Below are 15,776 nucleotides of genomic sequence, written 5' to 3' on the forward strand. Positions count from 1 at the left end.
GTATGCACAGCTTTACCTCTGAGCAGACACCAAGCGAACTCAAACAGTATAACGGAACTGAGGGTTCTGGGACTGTCAGTTTATTTTTGTTTTCTGGGGGAGGCTTTCGTACCTTCTTGTCGGTCAGGTCATCCTGATAAGCATTCTCGAATCCCTCAAGGACCCCAGTCGCATCCCTGCGGCGATTATCGTAGAGACAAATAATGCGATAAATGAGAACAAGAACAGCCGCAATAAACGTAGTTACGACCGTAACAATGAATCCGGGAACATAGCGGGGGTAGTCCTGCTCTCTGAAGCAGAGAGGTCCGACAAAGTTGCCTACCAAATTAGCTACACGCTAGGAAGTGAGCGCAAAAAACTTACCAAGACAGTAGCCGATGTAGAGGCCAGACGATGAAAGAGAGCGCTTGGTATAGCCTGCAAAATTGCCAATCTGAAGACCCATGAGCACGGCGTACCCGGCTCCCAAGGTGGGCAGGATGTAGCAGGCGAAGAGGAGACCGCCGGTCTGGTCAAGAGGCAGCAGTAGCAGGAGCAAAGAAGCAACCATACTAACGAGCTGGCAGCCAATGACTAGCCAAGATCGAATGCCCTTGGCCGTGTATTTGTAGGCGATATAAGGCATGATGAGCATCATTGTTCCGGCGTAAAAGCCAGAAGGGATGACGAGGAGGAGGGACTCGAGGGTACTGAAGCCAAAGGAGTTGATAATGATGGGCGTGAAGGTGGAAATCGGGGCGTTGGCAATCATTGCCAGAAACGCAGTGAAGAATACCAGCCAGAACTTGATGTCGAGGAACAGCTCAACAACTTGGCCCATTTTGAAGTGTGTATTACGAACACCAGAGTTATTTGTTCGCATCCTGGCCACCGAGATGAATCGCTCGCGCTCGCTGAAGCCGCGTGCGTGGACAGGGTCCGGAGGTAGCACGAATTCGAGCGTAATCCCCCACACAATTGTGAGAGCACCAGCAAAGAGATACATGTATTTCCACGATGATAGAGACCCTTTGATGTGACCAAGGCCGTAGTTGATGAGAGGAGAGAAGATCGAAACGTATCCCGTGAAGGAGTACCATACTCTAATCATCAAGTTAAGACAGAGAATAAAAGCAGTAGTAGGAGCGAGCAGAAACTTACCCCATGCGTAATGCCTGTTCATTTTTTTTATACCAACCTCCCTGTTCATATTTAGTATCGCGAAAGATCCCACGGTATTTAGAGGATGGAAACGCACCACAATCATCATGAACATCGGGCTAATACCGCTCTCCAACAACCCCAGGAAGAAGCGCTGAGCGTACAGCGACTGATAATTGTGACAGACAGGCGTCAGGATGAGGCAGATACCCCACAGCGTGACGGTCCCAGAGGCTACGTGGTGGATGGGGTATCTCTGGGCGAGAAACATTGTGGGATAGGCGCCGACAATGAAGCCCAGGTAGAAGATAGCCGCAGACATGGAGTAACGATTGCCTACGAGGAGGCCCAGGTCCTCGCGGAGGCCGAATAGAGCCTGAGTTGTTAGCACACACGGTACGGTGGGAAGTTAGGGTTACCTACCGCTTGGGACAGCATGGCCTTGTCGTAGTACTGCAGGCCATACGTCAAACAGAGGAGAGGCAGAAGCCTCCAGTCGATCTTCCGGACGAGACGCTTCTCTTCGGTAGGCTCCCAAGACTCGTCGCCGGTGTAGCGAGCGAGCACTTTCATCGCCTCATCGGTGTGGGTGGTGTCGATGTTGTCTGTCGTCGTCTTCTCGACGGGCGTCTCGATGTGATCGGCCACATGGGGAGGCTTGCCCTTGTCGGACAGGCTGTCCTGGGTGGAAGTGTCCATATTGAGGGCTTCGTCGTAAACAGTGCAAGATGACAAGTTTCTCAGGATATCGGTGAAGAGGGAGCAGGAACAGGCTGCCGGGATGAGAGGCGAATTTTATACCGGCGGAGTATGATATTCTGATGACCAAGAAGGCTGGAGCAGCTGGTCAATGGGCGATACAGCCAAAGCACGAGGAAGAATCTGGGGAAGTCGAGCCCCCACAGGCGAGGCCACGAGGAGAGGATAGCCGATGGATCCATGGGTTGAAACTATCCCCAGCTCTCCGTTTGAGTTTCGGGACTTGTATCAGAGCCTTGGCTCCATTACTACCGGTATCTCATACGAAGCTACCAGTAATTAATGCATCGCTAGTGCCTCTCCACACTCCACACTCCTCCCCAGGCGTGGGGGCTTTTGCAGGATAGCCGAGCTGTCAGTTGCATAAAATGGCATGACGCATGCAGCTTCAGAAGCCTCAAGCGAACAAACAGTAACTATGGCCCAGAACGACCGTCTCTTTCAAATCCCCGCCGGGGAAACAGTCACCGTCAGGCTGATGAACCCGGTGAACTTCGGCCCCTCCCATCTCAAGCGCTTCATGGCCCCTCTCGTACCGGGCCTCGACATTTTCGCCAGAAACCCGGCATTCTCCTTCTTGGTCGAGCATTCCTCCGGCCGAAAGCTAGTATTCGATCTTGGCATCCGTAAAGACTGGCAGAACTACGCGCCCGAGATCGCAGAGTACATCCCGACTACGGGTTACAACATCGAAGTCACCCAGAATGTAGCGGAGATACTCGACGAGCACGGCATCCCTCCAAAGGATATCGAAGCCGTGATATGGAGGTTAGCTTTCCCTTCCCAGATGCAGCCGCCCGAGCTGACAACATAGCCACTGGCACTGGGACCACATCGGCGACCCGTCCACCTTCCCCCCAAGTACGGACCTCATCGTCGGCCCAGGCTTCAAAGACGCAATGCTCCCGGGCTTCCCTGCAAAACCTGACTCTCCAATCCGCGAGAGTGACTACGCGTACGACACCTTCCCCTAGATACTCCAACGTACTTGCCTATCGCAGACTCACACGAGTAGAAACCGCACCCTCCGCGAGATCCCCTTCACAACCACAGACCCTCGCACCCTGCGCATCGGCCAATTCCCAGCCTACGACTACTTTGGCGACGGCTCCTTCTACCTCCTCGACAGCCCCGGCCACGCAGTCGGGCACCTCTGCGGCCTCGCACGCACAACCACAAACCCAGACACATTCGTCCTCATGGGCGGCGACATCGCCCACTACACGGGTATCTTCCGGCCATCAAAGCATCTCCCGCTCCCGGAGTCGATCCACCCGCACCCGTTCCTCGGGGCGGCCAGCGAGGCGGCATTCTGCCCGGGCAGCGCGTGGGAGGAACTCCAGGCGTCGCGGGGGCGAGGGGCGACGGATACCCTGTTTGAGCCGACGTTCGGGCACGACATCCCGCTTGCCGTGGAGACGATTAGGAAGCTGCAGGAGATCGATTGTGACGAGGAGGTGTTTGTGATTGTTGCGCATGATTTTGCGGTGCGCGATGGGGTGGAGCATTTCCCGGCGAGCTTGAATGACTGGAAGGCGAGGGGGTGGGGGAGGAAGCTGAGGTGGGCGTTTTTGAGGGAGTTGGAGGGGTATTGGAGGGAGAAGGGACTACTGAAAGGTTCTGAGTAGCGGATGGAGTAGTCGTGTGTCAGAAGTATCCAGAGAATGCAATTTCGTTGTAGCCGAAGAATGGCTGGCTAAGGTTCTCGGCTCGGGAGTCTCGTTTGGGATAGCCGACGGCTTTCATGGAGAAGTTGTGGAGAGAAAAGCTGGAGATGAGGAGCCAGCATCAAGACTGGATCGAAACCCCGCCAGATCCGATTGTTATTTATTCCGTTCACATCATATTCTGATGGCCACGCGACAACATTCCGCTTGCCTCACGTGCCTTTTCTCCCACCCAGCGTCGCCGAAAGAAGAACCACCAGGATGGGCAGCATTGAATCCCCCCCCTTCCGCCACAACAATGACGCCCTGGACTACGACGTCCTGATCATCGGCGCCGGCCTCAGCGGCATCTACACCCTCCACCAGATGAACACATTCGGGCTGCGCGCAAAGGTCCTCGAAGCCGGCTCCGCGCCCGGCGGCACCTGGTACTGGAACCGGTACCCAGGTGCCCGGTTCGACTCCGAGTCATACTCATACGGGTTCTCGTGGAGCCAGGAGGTGCTCGAGGAATGGGACTGGAGCGAGCATTTTGCCGCGCAGCCAGAGACCCTGCGGTACTGCGAGTTCCTTGTGGACAAGTTCAACCTGCGGGCTGGGATGCAGTTCGACACGCGCGTCACAAGGGCGCATTACCAGGAGCGGTCGAAGTCGTGGGTTCTCACAGATCACCGGGGGAGGACGTACTCGAGTCGCTGGCTTGTTACCTGCATGGGCATCCTGAACGAGTTCACGCTGCCGAATATCCCCGGGGTGCATGACTTCGCGGGACGGGCGATGCATACGGCGCGGTGGCCGCATGATGCGCCGGTCTCCTTCGAGGGGAAACGGGTCGGTGTCATCGGCACGGGGGCGACGGGTATCCAGACCATCACGGAGGTCGCCAAAACAGCAGGGCATCTCACGGTCTTCCAGCGCACGCCGAACTGGAGCGCCCCGCTGAACAACGGTCCCATCAGCGCCGCCGAGATGGCCGAAATCAAGACCCGGTACCCGGAGATCTTCCGCCGATGCAAGGAGTCCTACTCGTGCTTCATCCACAAGTCGAACCCTGCCTCCGTGTTCTCCGTGACCCCTGAGGAGCGCGAGAAGTTCTGGAACGAGCTGTACGAGACGCGCGGGTTCGAGAAGTGGCTCTCGAACTTCCACGACATCTTCACGGATAAAGAGGCCAACAGGCTGTACTCCGAGTTCATCGCGAATAAAATCCGCCAGCGCGTCCACGACCCGGAGACGGCGGAGAAACTCATCCCCAAGTGCCACGGCTTCGGGACGAAACGCGTGCCCCTGGAGTCTGGGTACTTCGAGGCCTTTAACCGGCCGAATGTGGAGCTTGTCGATGTCAAGGCGGACCCGATTGAGCGTGTCACGGCCTCTGGGGTGAAGACGAGGGATAATAGCTACGATCTTGATGTTCTAATCTATGCGACGGGGTTCGACGCCGTGACGGGCGCGTTTACGGCGATCGATTTCCAGGGTGTTGGGGGTGTGAAGCTTTCTGAGCGCTGGAAGGACGGCCCCCGGACGTTTTTGGGGCTGTTTGTCGAGTCGTTCCCGAATATGTTGATGGTTATGGGGCCGCATCAGATGTTTGGCAATTTCCCGAGGTACGTGCTTCTTCTTTCGAGGGGGTTTCGGAGCACTAATAGGAGTAGGAGCATCGAGTATGCCAGTGCCTGGGTGGCGGAGTTCATCCGATGGGCGTGTGAAAAGGGCATCTCGTCGGCCGAATGCACAGGGAAGAAGGTCGAGGAGTGGACGGAGCACGTCCATACCTGTGCTGAAGGGTTACTGGCGAACGAGGTTGATTCCTGGATGACGGGGGTGAATAAGAACCTGCAGCACAAGCAGAAGAGGATCATTGCGAGGTATAACGGGCCTGCGCCGGGGTATCGGGCGAGGGCGGATGATGTGGCGAAGAGGGGGTATGAGGATCTGATTATGACTTAGGTAGGTGTATTTGACATTGGCTCGGTGTTAGGGTCTTGGTGTATAGCATTCATTGAATTTAGCTTAATCATTGTACATGGTTACATGAACATATTCACATCAGAAAAACTACTGGTATAGTCCCCAAACAAATCCTGAAACTGCACCATCGTGTCGGGAAAGACGTCTTCGAAGAACATCTCATCCGTATGTGGAACGAGGAGACGCTCTGCAACACCGCTTGTCTGCGCCGTCGCAAAGGGAAAGTACTCCATCCAGTCAATACCGTCCAGCGGGTTGCCCGTGACGCTGGGATTCGTCCCGGCAGCAGGCCCTGTTTCCACTCCAGGTTCTGGCCCAGGCCCAGTTCCGGGACCAGCTTGGGCATTGGGATCTGAGTTTGATAGTGAAAGCAGTGCCTCGGCGCCTGCAGCACTGGGCCTCAGCCGTTGGAATCCGTGGTGGAAGATATTTGCAGTCGGCCACATGGTCCTGAGCTGGTCGACTGCTAGGGTAAGGATATCGAGGTCTTCGTTTGCAGCGGTCGCGAGGCCATCGACGCGACAAGCCTGCAGGAGGGCGACGAATGCCATGCCGCAGTACCAGCCCGTTATCGCCATGAGAAAGCGTGTTCCCCCGCGAGAAAGGGTGTCTCGGAATATGCGCGCCACGCACGACGCGGCGAGGATGGCGGGCGGGTATGCTTCTGGGTTGTGAGGCTGGTAGGGCTGTTTCAGATGCAGCATTATTATGACGGCTAGATAGGGGAGGTGCAGTTGGTGGACGTCGCGGTTGAATGTCGTGGTCCGGTCTGCATGCACGGGGAGCTGGAGACGAGGAGGGAGGGAGTGCACCCACGATATGAGCTCGCGGGCGAGGTGAGTAGGAAAGGGGGTGTTCGTGTCTGTGCCGGGCCGCGAGAGGTACTTCGCTATTCGTCCTATAATAGCGCAGAGACGCACCCAGTGGATGAAGATCTCCGCTCTGACGCGTGCAGTACTATCGACGAGAGCATCGGGGAAGTCGTCGAGGGTGGGCTCTGCGATGTCGCAGTCGGCCGGGTCGATTATGCACGGTTTGCCCTGGCAGATTGCGGTTAGGCGTTCTCGCGCAAAGGCTGTCCACCAGATGCGCCGGCGGATGAGATGTGAGCGGTGGTTTGCCGGGTGGTTGTGCTGGGAGGAAGCTGGGCCGGGGCCGAGGGAGGGTTGTTGGTGCACGCCGAGCTGTTGGCAGTGTCTCACGACGCAGCTCGTCCACCACCAAGACGAGTGACGGTGGAGGATGGACGGTGGCCGCGGACTCCACCAGTAGAAGAGTGAGACGGCTTGTAGCGAGCGCACAACGTCTGGCTCTGCATCGTTGTAGAAGAGGTTGCGCGCGCGCTCGTAGTACGCGGCTGGCCCGTCGTGCGGCATCACGGGGGGCTGGATGTGGCTGCCTACGATGGCGAGCGCGTTGACGAGGATCGGCGATTGCGATAGTTCGTCGACATTAAGCTGGTCGCGATCGAAGACCGGGCACCACGGCGAGCAGTACTCGACGTACGTCTCAACGAAGCTCTGCTGGAGGTCTGCGCTGGGCAGCAGCAGCACATTCGGCTGCCGCTGGGAAAGCATGCGCTGCTCTTGATTGCGCGCATCGGCCTGGATCTCAAGCTGGTAATATCGCGAGGATAGGTCGCGACGAGTTTCGGTATCGTCGGTGCGACAAGTCGCAGGCGAGCAGCTCGGGTTATCTCCGGTCTGGTCGACATGGGTACCGATTGACGGATCGAGGTTGGAGGAATGCGTGGACGGATGATTGATCGGGTGGACAGGGGCCGCAGTGCTTTCTGGATTGTCGAAGTTCCAAATCCACTCAGACTCACGAAACGAGATGCCCTCTTCCGCGTTGCTATTCGGCGCCTCGCCCGCGACTGGCTGATCCCTCCTTGTACTGTCGCCGCTGCTGCCACTCCTGCTCTCCGGGGGCGTCAAGGGAGGGCCGCGGGTTCGCCGGGCAACGCGCTTCGAAGGCCTCATGCGACATTCCTTCCCGGCAGAGTCGCAGTTCGCGCAGTTGCTGAGGCCCTGCCTGGTGCGGGCTTGGAGGTCGCATCGGATCTACCACTTAGCTTAGCCTTCTGTTCGCATGGAGAAGGAGGAGAGGTACCTTCTTGGAGTGACAGGTTTGGCACGCGAGCTCAGCGCGCTTGCGCTTCGGCTGATGGCCTGTAAACTGAAGCCAGGGAGTCGAGATAACCATGATGCGGAGGATCAGGAGTGAATCTCCAGCAACGAGGCCGGCGGCGGCTCTCCAACCTGGCGGAATTCTCCTGACTCGTCCGCAGGTGTTCCGACTCGTGTTCTGACTCGTGTGCATAGCCGAAAAATACGGTAACATGCCGGTATTCTCGGGTCTTCTCCACCCCCTCGGCTGTCCCAAAACGGCAACCCTAACTGGCGCTGTGCTGGCGACGGCGAGATGAGCGACGAACACTGTGAGATCGTCTGTCCTCGTTTATAAAGCAGGAGACGCAGTTTATCGAGACTAAACTATAGACCTACGAGACGCAAACACGATGGCCATCGCTACAGAAGAACAACCAGCCGCCAACGGCCATACCAACGGCACCACCAACGGTATCACGAACGGCGCCGTTGCCTCTACAGCCTCAGCGACTCCCCTCGCTTCAGAGCCAGCTGCGACTTCGGAGAAACCTGCACACCCTCGATCCGTCCCTCTCAACAACCAGTATGGCTACACACCGCGCAAGCTGCGCATCATCACCATCGGCGCCGGGTTCTCGGGCCTGCTGATGGCGCACAAGATCCAGCATCGCTTTTCTGAGCTGGAGGAGTTCGTCACGCATACTATCTTCGAAATGCGCAAGGATATTGGCGGTACCTGGCTGGTGAATGACTATCCGGGTGTACAATGCGACGTCCCAGGTTGGTGTGTCCCACCCTAGACTGATAACTACTGTACTAATGTAAGACAGCACACATCTACGCCTTCCCCTTCGATCCAAACTCCAACTGGACAAAGTTCTACTCCAGCGGCCCCGAAATCCAAGCATACATCAAGAGCACCGTCGCGAAGTGGAACTTAGACCGAGACGTGCAGCTGAACACGCGCGTCATCGGCGCAAGATGGAACGAGACCGACGGCGTCTGGAAAGTCACCGTCGAGCACGAGGGCGTCCAGCGCGACGAATACTGCGAGATCCTCATCTCAGGACAGGGCGTCCTTTGCCACCCGTCCTGGCCTACTATCCCTGGTCTCCGCGACTTCAAGGGCAAGGTCGTCCACTCCGCGCAGTGGGACCACGACTTTGACTACGCGCATAAGCGGATCGCTGTTATTGGGAACGGCTCCTCGGGGATCCAGATTACGCCGCAGATGGCGAAGTTGCCGGGGACGGAGGTGGTGAATTATATGCGGTCTGCGGCGTGGATTTACTATCGGGTGCCCCCGTCGAAGCATCTGGGTCGGGATACGGACGAGGTCAACCCCGTCTACTCGGAAGAGGATAAGAGGAAGTTCCAGGATCCAGAGTACCACCGGCAGTACCGGAAGGGGATCATTGATCGGACGAATAAGGCATTCAAGCTGGTATGTCTCTCGTTTATGTTCACGAATTCGCTCGCGCATACTGACTGGATAGTTCTTGAAAGGCGAAAACAACGAAGAGGCCGTCCGCTTCGGCACGGAGCAGATGGCCTCCAAGCTGAACCACGATCCCGAGCTGTGCCGCAAGCTTATCCCCAAGTGGGAGGTTGGCTGTCGCCGAGTCACGCCGGGGCCGGGATACCTCGAGTCCTTCTCGCGGCCTAATTGCACACTCAGCGACAGCCCCATCACGCATATCAGCGAAAACGCGGTCCACACGGCCGACGGCAAGGTATTCGAATGCGACGTGGTCATCTGCGCAACAGGCTTCGACGTCTCGCATCGCCCTCGATTCCCCCTCATCGGACAGAACGGGGCAAACCTCGCGGAGAAGTGGGCAGACGAGCCAGAGAGCTACCTCAGTGTCGCGACAGCAGGCTTCCCCAATTACTTCATCTTCACAGGCCCCAACTCGCTGGGTGGACACGGGTCCCTCGTCGAGGCTCTCAACTGGACGGGCGACTATTTCGTGAAATGGATCAAGAAGATCGCCACGGAGGACATCAAGTCCGTTGTCCCGAAGAGGTCGGCCGAGGAGGCATTCGTGCGGTACGGCGACGAGGTGCACAAGACGATTGTCTGGACTGGCGGGTGCAAGAGCTGGTATAAGCGAAACAAGACGAACGGGCGAGTCACCGCGCTCTTCGGGGGCTCTGCGCTGCTCTTCAACAGGCTGATTAGTGAGCTGCGGCCGGAAGACTTTGAGATCGAGTACCGCAGTGCGAATAACTTCCGGTTCCTGGGGAATGGGTTCTTGGAGTACGAGTTTGATCCGGAGCAGGATCTTTCCTGGTATGTTGAGCTGCCGGAGCCGCTGAGCCAGAGGCGCGCTTGAGGGTTAGGTTAGCATTAGATTCTCGTTTGTCATACGTAGAGCATTCAATCGATTGAATTCCAAGGTTAGGCTGTTAATTCGGTTATCCATTTTGAGCTCGGCTGTGCGGGGTATCTCCATCGATCCTTAAATGCCTGTATATACCTGCCTTGCTCGGACATCCTGTACTCCAGATTCAACTACAGCATCAATGGCTATTCCAAGTACCATGCATGCCTGGAGAAAGCACAAGGGCAATCCTTTGCCGGTATGCAGATGCCCTTGATGCCAATCTAGACACTGACACAGCCAGGTCTGGGAAGAAGTCCCTGTCCCGTCGGTCCCGCGAACAGGACTGCTAGTAAAGCTGCTCGCATCAGGAGGTACTTCCGATATTACCTTTCCCTACACCACTCTTGCTAACGTCTTTAGTTTGCCACAGCGACCAAGCTCTCCTCGATGTCGAAGACCGCCCTCAATTCAACGACGTGTACACCCTCGTATGTCTCCCCCCCGTGCGATAGAGCTATAGCTAACTCACACGTAGGGCCACGAAGGCTGCGGCGAGATCATCTCAATCGGTCCTGATGTAACGGATAAGCGGTTTGAAACCGTACGTCCCACAACCCTGTCTCTCAGAACACGACCAAGCTAATATAGATCGTACCTTTCAGGGAGGAAAGGTCGCCCTCCTCGCCGTCCCCGGCTGCGGCCTCGACACATGTCCAGAATGCTCCCGCGGCCTCGCCCAGCTCTGTCCCGCCGGAATGCACCACGGAATCGGGCAAGATGGGTTCTACGCGGAGTATGTCGCGGTTGACGTGCGGGGGGCCGTGCCCCTACCTGACGGTTCGTCCTACATCTTCCCACGACAGTTCAGTGTGGAGAACTGGAACCGGAACCGGAACTGGAGCAGTATATGCCAACATTGATGATATGGAACAGGCGTCCCCTCGGCCGTCGGCGCAATCGCAACAGACGCCGTAACAACCGCGTACCACGGCATCGTCCGCCGCGCAGAAGTCCAGCAACACGAAACCGTCTTCCTCTTTGGCCTGGGCGGCCTGGGATTCAACGCCCTCCAGATCGTGCTAAAGCACATCAAAGCACGCGTGATCGTCTCCGACCTCCGCGCGGAGAAGCTCGACGCTGCGCGAGACCTGGGTGTCCCCGACGCCGACATCGTGCCGCCTGGCACGCCCTCCATCCCGGACCTTCTTGCGGAGCGCGGGATCAAGGTTGATACTGTGCTTGAGTTTGTTGGGAAACACCAGACGTTTGCGGATGCGCAGAAGATTGTGCGGCCGGGAGGGAAGGTACTGTGTATTGGGACGTTGGATCGGGTCAATGAGTTGGATATGAAGAATGGGATTCGGAAGCGGCTGAGCTTTATCTTTTCGTATGGCGGGCAGTATGCGGATCTACAGGAGGTTTTGGAATTAATCAGGCAGGGGGTTATAAGCCCGAGGGTGAAGCTGGGGAAGTTGGGCGAGTTCCCGACTGTGCTGAGGGATCTGTGTGAGGGGAGGATTGAGGATCGGGTTGCTCTTGTTCCCGAGTAGTTTGCATTTGTCTAGTTAAGATGTGACTATACGAATGGATAGCACAGAGTCGTAGATATGGCTTGCTCAGCTGGCTATCCATTTACACTCGCGCTCTTAGGCATCCCAATCCCTACAGCTGCTGTTGTCCCTGCATCGACAGGAAGGATAACCCCCGTCATCCAGCGCGCATGCGGACCTGCCAGGAAGACCACCGCAGTTGCACAGTCCCAGCCGTTCCCTTCAGTCCCAAGCAGGCTTCGTTTCCGTCGAGCTTCGCGAGCCTCCTCGCTCATGCCCCCACCATACATCATCGGCGTGTACAGCATCTGCACCAGTCAGCCACCTCCACAAGTCCGATGAAAATAAAAAAAAAAGGATAACCTACCCCCGGACAAACACAGTTAACTCGAATCCCATCAGCCGCATGATGCGCCGCCATGGCCCTCGTCATGTTCACAACAGCGCCCTTCGCCGTCGGATAGAGCAGATGCGGCGTGCCCCCACGCAGTCCAGCGACAGAGCCCATATTCACAATACTCCCGCGGATCTCACCCTCGTTTTGCTTCATTGCAGGGATCGCGTACTTGGCCATGAGCACCATGCTCGAGACATTCACCTCGAGGCTCTTCGCCCAGCTTTCCATGTCAACCTCCACGGCTGTCCCTGCCGCACCGGCAATACCGACGTTGTTAACCAGGATATCGAGCCGGCCGAATGTCGCGAGAGCGGTTTGCACGACGGATTCGCAGTCTGTGGCGCTGGTGACGTCTGCTTTGACGGCGATAGCTGAGCCGTAGGTTGAGCTTGAGCTTGAGCTTGAGCTCGACTGTGCCTGTGCCTGCGATGTAATCATCGAAACCGTCTTCTCCGCCCACTCGAGGTTCCGATCCACGCAGAGGACATCGCATCCGTCGCTGGCCAGGAGGATTGCGATTGCGCGGCCGTTCCCCATGCCGTCGCCGAGACAGCCAGCGCCGGTGACGATGGCGGTTTTGCCGGCCAGCGAGCGCGAGGGGGGTGTGGTTGGGATGGTGCTCATCTTCTGTTGCCCATCGAGATTGTTCCAGGTGAGGAGGGGAGTGAGGAATGGGGTGCTGATGCGGGGTATACTCTGGAGTACTTCATCCCCATCCTCGGCACTGCCAGGGGGGGTTCGGCTATCCTTTTCGGTCATCGACCGGGCTGACCGGGCTGTTCCTTCAGCCCGGACACAAGTGCGCAGTGTCGGTACTTGGCAGTTCTTCCCAGTGAACCATCCTTCGTTGTCGACGAATTCACCCTGAAGATGGACTTTTCAGAATACACCGGCCCCAGCGACGAGTGGATCGCTCTCGAGCGCGACCTTCCCCCGCCCCCGGATCTCACCACCGAGGAACTGAAGGTCGCCGTGAACAAGGGCCGCGAGGATATCGCGGCCCGGGCGATGGTCGAGCAGGGTATCTCGCCTCTACATACTACATTCAAGGACAACCGCTGACGTCCGCAGGTCTTTCGGCGAAGGTGACAATCCGCGACTACAGAATCCCCACGCGCGACGGCAGCTCCATCGAAGCGAGGAGCTACAGACCCGTCGACGTCGACGACTCCACGCGGCTTCCGGTCTACATCCATCTGCACGGCGGCGGATTCCTCTTCGGAACCCTCGCCTCAGAAGACGCGATCTGCGCGCGGATTGTCGTCTCCCTCGCGGAGCAGGGAGTCCCCATCGTCGTGGTCAACGTCAACTACCGACACACCCCCGAGCACAAGTACCCGGTTGCATGGAACGACACCGAGGACGCATTCCACTGGGTCCACGACCATCTGGACGCTCTCGGCGGCGAGGGCGCCAGCGTCGTCATGGGCGGGATCTCAGCCGGGGCGTGGCTCACGGCCTCGACGGTCCTGGCTCAGCACCTTGGAGGGGGGGACAAAGCGCTCGCGGACCGGCCCAAGATAAAGGGGCAGGTCCTTATGATCCCCGGCCTTGTGCACTACGGGTGCTACGAGCCGCAGCTGCGGCGCCTCCGGGACCCGAGCGTCTCGAGCTGGGTGCAGAACCGCGATGCCCCTGTCCTCCCGCTGGAGCGTGTGAAGCTCTTTACGGGGTTGCTCGGTGTCCATGGGGGGAAGGAGGTAGAGGGGGATTTGAGGCTGAACCCGGGCAATGCGACGGCGGAGCAGGTGCGTGGGCTGCCGCCGGCGACGTTTGGGGTTGCGGGGAGGGATCCATTGAGGGATGAGGGATTGCTGTTTGCGCAGTTGTTGAGTGAGAATGGGTGAGATACCACGCTCTTTGACGTTCTTAGTTTCTTCTATTTCTCTTCCTTGATTAGGGTTTGCTAACGGAGTGTGTAGCGTTCCGACGCAGACGAATGTCTTCAGGGGCGTGCCGCATGGGTTCCGCCGGTTTGGGGATCGATTGTCTGTGTGCGAGAAATGGGATGAGGTGATGGTGGATGGGATCAAGTGGGCGTTGGGCGAGGCGAAGCCGGGTCCTTTTGAGATTCATGCTTTTGGATAGGGCTGGGGGGTGTTGTCAGATGTCAGATACTCTCATTCCTAGTACTGCTAGCATAAGAATCCTCAAGACATCATCGGAAGGCATCTGAACATAAACGCAATTGGAAGCTCCAATATTTCCATCACCGGTATTTCACAGCCATAACTACCTCCTCATCAAGTCCTGGTCGCCCCCTCCAGCGTCCTCCCTTGACTCCACCCCTCCACCCACCGATCCTCAATAATCTTCAACTGCAGATCCTGCGTCTTCTTGAAATACCCCTCGGTAAAGTCATCCATGTCGATATCCTTGAATCCCTCCTTCGCAACCGACGCCGGGGTAATCATCAACGAGTGGCCTGCATCGGTGTCGTGATTAGCATACCACGGCCACACATCCTCATGTTCACCACATTCACGCATCATCTCTCCAGACGGCAAATAACGGCAAAGGGTCTCACTCACCGTTTATAGTCCTATCCGCCGCAATGCGCATGAAGCACTTCGCGACGTCCTCTTGCGGGGCGAACTCCACGCCCTTACCGATGAGCTCGGCTTCGTAGGCCGGTGAGCGGATGGCGCTTTTGATGTAGCTGCTGCCGTTAGACATGGCATTCCTTGCTGATGACAGAGAGAGCGGTAGGAGGGGGATGCATACCAAGGAGCAACGTAATTAATCCGAATCCCCTGCTCCCAGGAGCTGCGGCGAGCGACGCGCATCAGGCCGCGGAGGGCATATTTGCTGCAGGTGTACTGCCAGTTTGCCTGATTGAGTCAGCACAACTAAATGTCTCCATATTTCTTGACAAGTTGAGGATGGTGAATACCGGCGAGTCAATCCAGGCAACCATGCTCCCCGTGATGATGAAGCAGCGATCTCGATCCTCGGTGTCGGGCTGCTTGCGGAAGTAGTGCACCGCCAGTTTCCAGGTATACAGCGTGCCCGTGAGGTTGACGTCGACGATGCTCAGGGTTGGTTTTACTGGTGGGGCATTGATATCTATATCCCTGTTAGGGTGGATGCTACCGGGGCAGTAGTAGACGGGAAGGAAATGGTATACCATCCAACGGCCACAGGGAATCCCCGCTCGCGCGACTAATGCCTGCGTTCGCGATGACAATGTCGCAGCTCTTGCTTGGCGAGTTTGCGATAGCGGCTTCGAAGACCTGGACCTGCTCGTCCCAGTTGACGATGTTGCACTTGACGAATTGCGCGTTTCTGCTTGGTAAGTATGTGCGGTGTGATGGATGGCGTTTGGCAGACTTACGGAGCGAGTTCCCGGGCGACTTGCTCTCCGCGCTCGACGTTGAGGTCTGCGATTGTCACGAAGGCGCTGCGCGGTCCTGTTAGCTGAGCCGAAGGGTGTGGTGTAAGTATAGAATATAGACCAACAACTTATAACTTACCCGGCCGCTACGAATTGGCGGACAGTCGTCTCGCCCATGCCATTTGCGCCTGTGCAGTTAGCAGATACACCGATGAAGTCCTTCCATTGCGTAGCATACCACCGGTGACGATGACGCTCTTCCCCTTGAGCTTACTTGGGTCCGGTGGGATGGTGCAGTCCACGGGGCCGGTATACTGGTATGGCGGGAGCTGAGGCATTTTGTCAGATCACTAGTACGGCATAAAACTTTCGAGTCGATGAAGGTCAATCGAAGGGGAGGGATATCTTTGCTGGTGTCCGGGGTAGCCTTGTATATGGTCGAGATTGCGGGGAAATTTCCGAGCGTGGTTGCAGGCGAGCTGGTCGGTTATCCGGTTTCGGGTAGCCGTCGCTCGGA

General features: G+C 57.2%; 9 protein-coding genes across 9 annotated transcripts; 5 read left to right on the top strand and 4 right to left on the bottom strand.

Moving 5' to 3' along the window:
- Positions 1-39: 39 nt before the first annotated feature.
- On the bottom strand, positions 40-1,842 carry BJX67DRAFT_379467 (major facilitator superfamily domain-containing protein; the record flags this gene model as incomplete). Its single annotated transcript, XM_071032578.1, has 6 exons — positions 40-66; positions 113-321; positions 367-1,085; positions 1,144-1,184; positions 1,241-1,519; positions 1,567-1,842. 6 exons carry the CDS (start codon positions 1,840-1,842, stop codon positions 40-42), a joined length of 1,551 nt encoding a protein of 516 aa, XP_070887957.1.
- A 478-nt stretch (positions 1,843-2,320) lies between these two features.
- Positions 2,321-3,530, top strand: BJX67DRAFT_370986 (MBL fold metallo-hydrolase; the record flags this gene model as incomplete). The annotated part of the gene is made up of 3 exons (XM_071031002.1): positions 2,321-2,670; positions 2,717-2,857; positions 2,918-3,530. The coding sequence occupies 3 exons, from the start codon at positions 2,321-2,323 to the stop codon at positions 3,528-3,530; spliced, it is 1,104 nt and encodes a 367-aa protein (XP_070887958.1).
- A 231-nt stretch (positions 3,531-3,761) lies between these two features.
- Positions 3,762-5,648, top strand: BJX67DRAFT_31271 (flavin-containing monooxygenase). The gene is made up of 2 exons (XM_071027168.1): positions 3,762-5,176; positions 5,225-5,648. The coding sequence occupies exons 1-2, from the start codon at positions 3,831-3,833 to the stop codon at positions 5,517-5,519; spliced, it is 1,641 nt and encodes a 546-aa protein (XP_070887959.1). The 5' UTR covers positions 3,762-3,830; the 3' UTR covers positions 5,520-5,648.
- Positions 5,600-7,751, bottom strand: BJX67DRAFT_387088 (transcription factor domain-containing protein; the record flags this gene model as incomplete). The annotated part of the gene is made up of 2 exons (XM_071034174.1): positions 7,653-7,751; positions 5,600-7,603 (listed from the first exon to the last, which is right to left on the bottom strand). Exons 1-2 carry the CDS (start codon positions 7,743-7,745, stop codon positions 5,600-5,602), a joined length of 2,097 nt encoding a protein of 698 aa, XP_070887960.1. The 5' UTR covers positions 7,746-7,751.
- A 274-nt stretch (positions 7,752-8,025) lies between these two features.
- BJX67DRAFT_387092 (flavin-containing monooxygenase) lies at positions 8,026-9,991 on the top strand. Its single transcript, XM_071034175.1, has 3 exons — positions 8,026-8,431; positions 8,482-9,095; positions 9,148-9,991. The coding sequence occupies exons 1-3, from the start codon at positions 8,062-8,064 to the stop codon at positions 9,985-9,987; spliced, it is 1,824 nt and encodes a 607-aa protein (XP_070887961.1). The 5' UTR covers positions 8,026-8,061; the 3' UTR covers positions 9,988-9,991.
- Positions 9,992-10,168: 177 nt separating this feature from the next.
- On the top strand, positions 10,169-11,528 carry BJX67DRAFT_387094 (zinc-binding dehydrogenase; the record flags this gene model as incomplete). Its single annotated transcript, XM_071034176.1, has 6 exons — positions 10,169-10,234; positions 10,280-10,349; positions 10,399-10,466; positions 10,514-10,579; positions 10,641-10,815; positions 10,912-11,528. The coding sequence occupies exons 1-6, from the start codon at positions 10,178-10,180 to the stop codon at positions 11,526-11,528; spliced, it is 1,053 nt and encodes a 350-aa protein (XP_070887962.1). The 5' UTR covers positions 10,169-10,177.
- Positions 11,529-11,602: 74 nt separating this feature from the next.
- BJX67DRAFT_370991 (SDR family NAD(P)-dependent oxidoreductase) lies at positions 11,603-12,549 on the bottom strand (the record flags this gene model as incomplete). Its single annotated transcript, XM_071031003.1, has 2 exons — positions 11,603-11,836; positions 11,896-12,549. The coding sequence occupies 2 exons, from the start codon at positions 12,547-12,549 to the stop codon at positions 11,603-11,605; spliced, it is 888 nt and encodes a 295-aa protein (XP_070887963.1).
- Positions 12,550-12,740: 191 nt separating this feature from the next.
- BJX67DRAFT_31283 (alpha/beta hydrolase) lies at positions 12,741-14,120 on the top strand. The gene is made up of 3 exons (XM_071027171.1): positions 12,741-12,946; positions 12,997-13,768; positions 13,848-14,120. Exons 1-3 carry the CDS (start codon positions 12,796-12,798, stop codon positions 14,011-14,013), a joined length of 1,089 nt encoding a protein of 362 aa, XP_070887964.1. The 5' UTR covers positions 12,741-12,795; the 3' UTR covers positions 14,014-14,120.
- Positions 14,121-14,168: 48 nt separating this feature from the next.
- BJX67DRAFT_370993 (uncharacterized protein) lies at positions 14,169-15,597 on the bottom strand (the record flags this gene model as incomplete). Its single annotated transcript, XM_071031004.1, has 8 exons — positions 14,169-14,350; positions 14,457-14,584; positions 14,650-14,756; positions 14,819-14,991; positions 15,053-15,210; positions 15,260-15,325; positions 15,399-15,447; positions 15,498-15,597. 8 exons carry the CDS (start codon positions 15,595-15,597, stop codon positions 14,169-14,171), a joined length of 963 nt encoding a protein of 320 aa, XP_070887965.1.
- Positions 15,598-15,776: the final 179 nt, after the last annotated feature.

Source organism: Aspergillus lucknowensis (assembly GCF_044049455.1).
Source record: "Aspergillus lucknowensis strain CBS 449.75 chromosome Unknown BJX67scaffold_11, whole genome shotgun sequence".
NCBI classification, from domain to species: domain Eukaryota; kingdom Fungi; phylum Ascomycota; class Eurotiomycetes; order Eurotiales; family Aspergillaceae; genus Aspergillus; species Aspergillus lucknowensis.

What these genes read in the sequence shown, in the direction of transcription:
- BJX67DRAFT_31271 (XM_071027168.1), top strand. Translation starts at nt 3,831, where the DNA reads ATGGGCAGCATTGAATCCCCCCCCTTCCGCCACAACAATGACGCCCTG. An exon ending in ATGTTTGGCAATTTCCCGAG is followed by an intron (nt 5,177 to 5,224) that starts GTACGTGCTTCT and finishes TAATAGGAGTAG; the next exon opens with GAGCATCGAGTATGCCAGTG.
- BJX67DRAFT_31283 (XM_071027171.1), top strand. Translation starts at nt 12,796, where the DNA reads ATGGACTTTTCAGAATACACCGGCCCCAGCGACGAGTGGATCGCTCTC. An exon ending in CCGGGCGATGGTCGAGCAGG is followed by an intron (nt 12,947 to 12,996) that starts GTATCTCGCCTC and finishes TGACGTCCGCAG; the next exon opens with GTCTTTCGGCGAAGGTGACA. An exon ending in CAGTTGTTGAGTGAGAATGG is followed by an intron (nt 13,769 to 13,847) that starts GTGAGATACCAC and finishes CGGAGTGTGTAG; the next exon opens with CGTTCCGACGCAGACGAATG.
- BJX67DRAFT_387092 (XM_071034175.1), top strand. Translation starts at nt 8,062, where the DNA reads ATGGCCATCGCTACAGAAGAACAACCAGCCGCCAACGGCCATACCAAC. An exon ending in TGTACAATGCGACGTCCCAG is followed by an intron (nt 8,432 to 8,481) that starts GTTGGTGTGTCC and finishes AATGTAAGACAG; the next exon opens with CACACATCTACGCCTTCCCC. An exon ending in CGAATAAGGCATTCAAGCTG is followed by an intron (nt 9,096 to 9,147) that starts GTATGTCTCTCG and finishes CTGACTGGATAG; the next exon opens with TTCTTGAAAGGCGAAAACAA.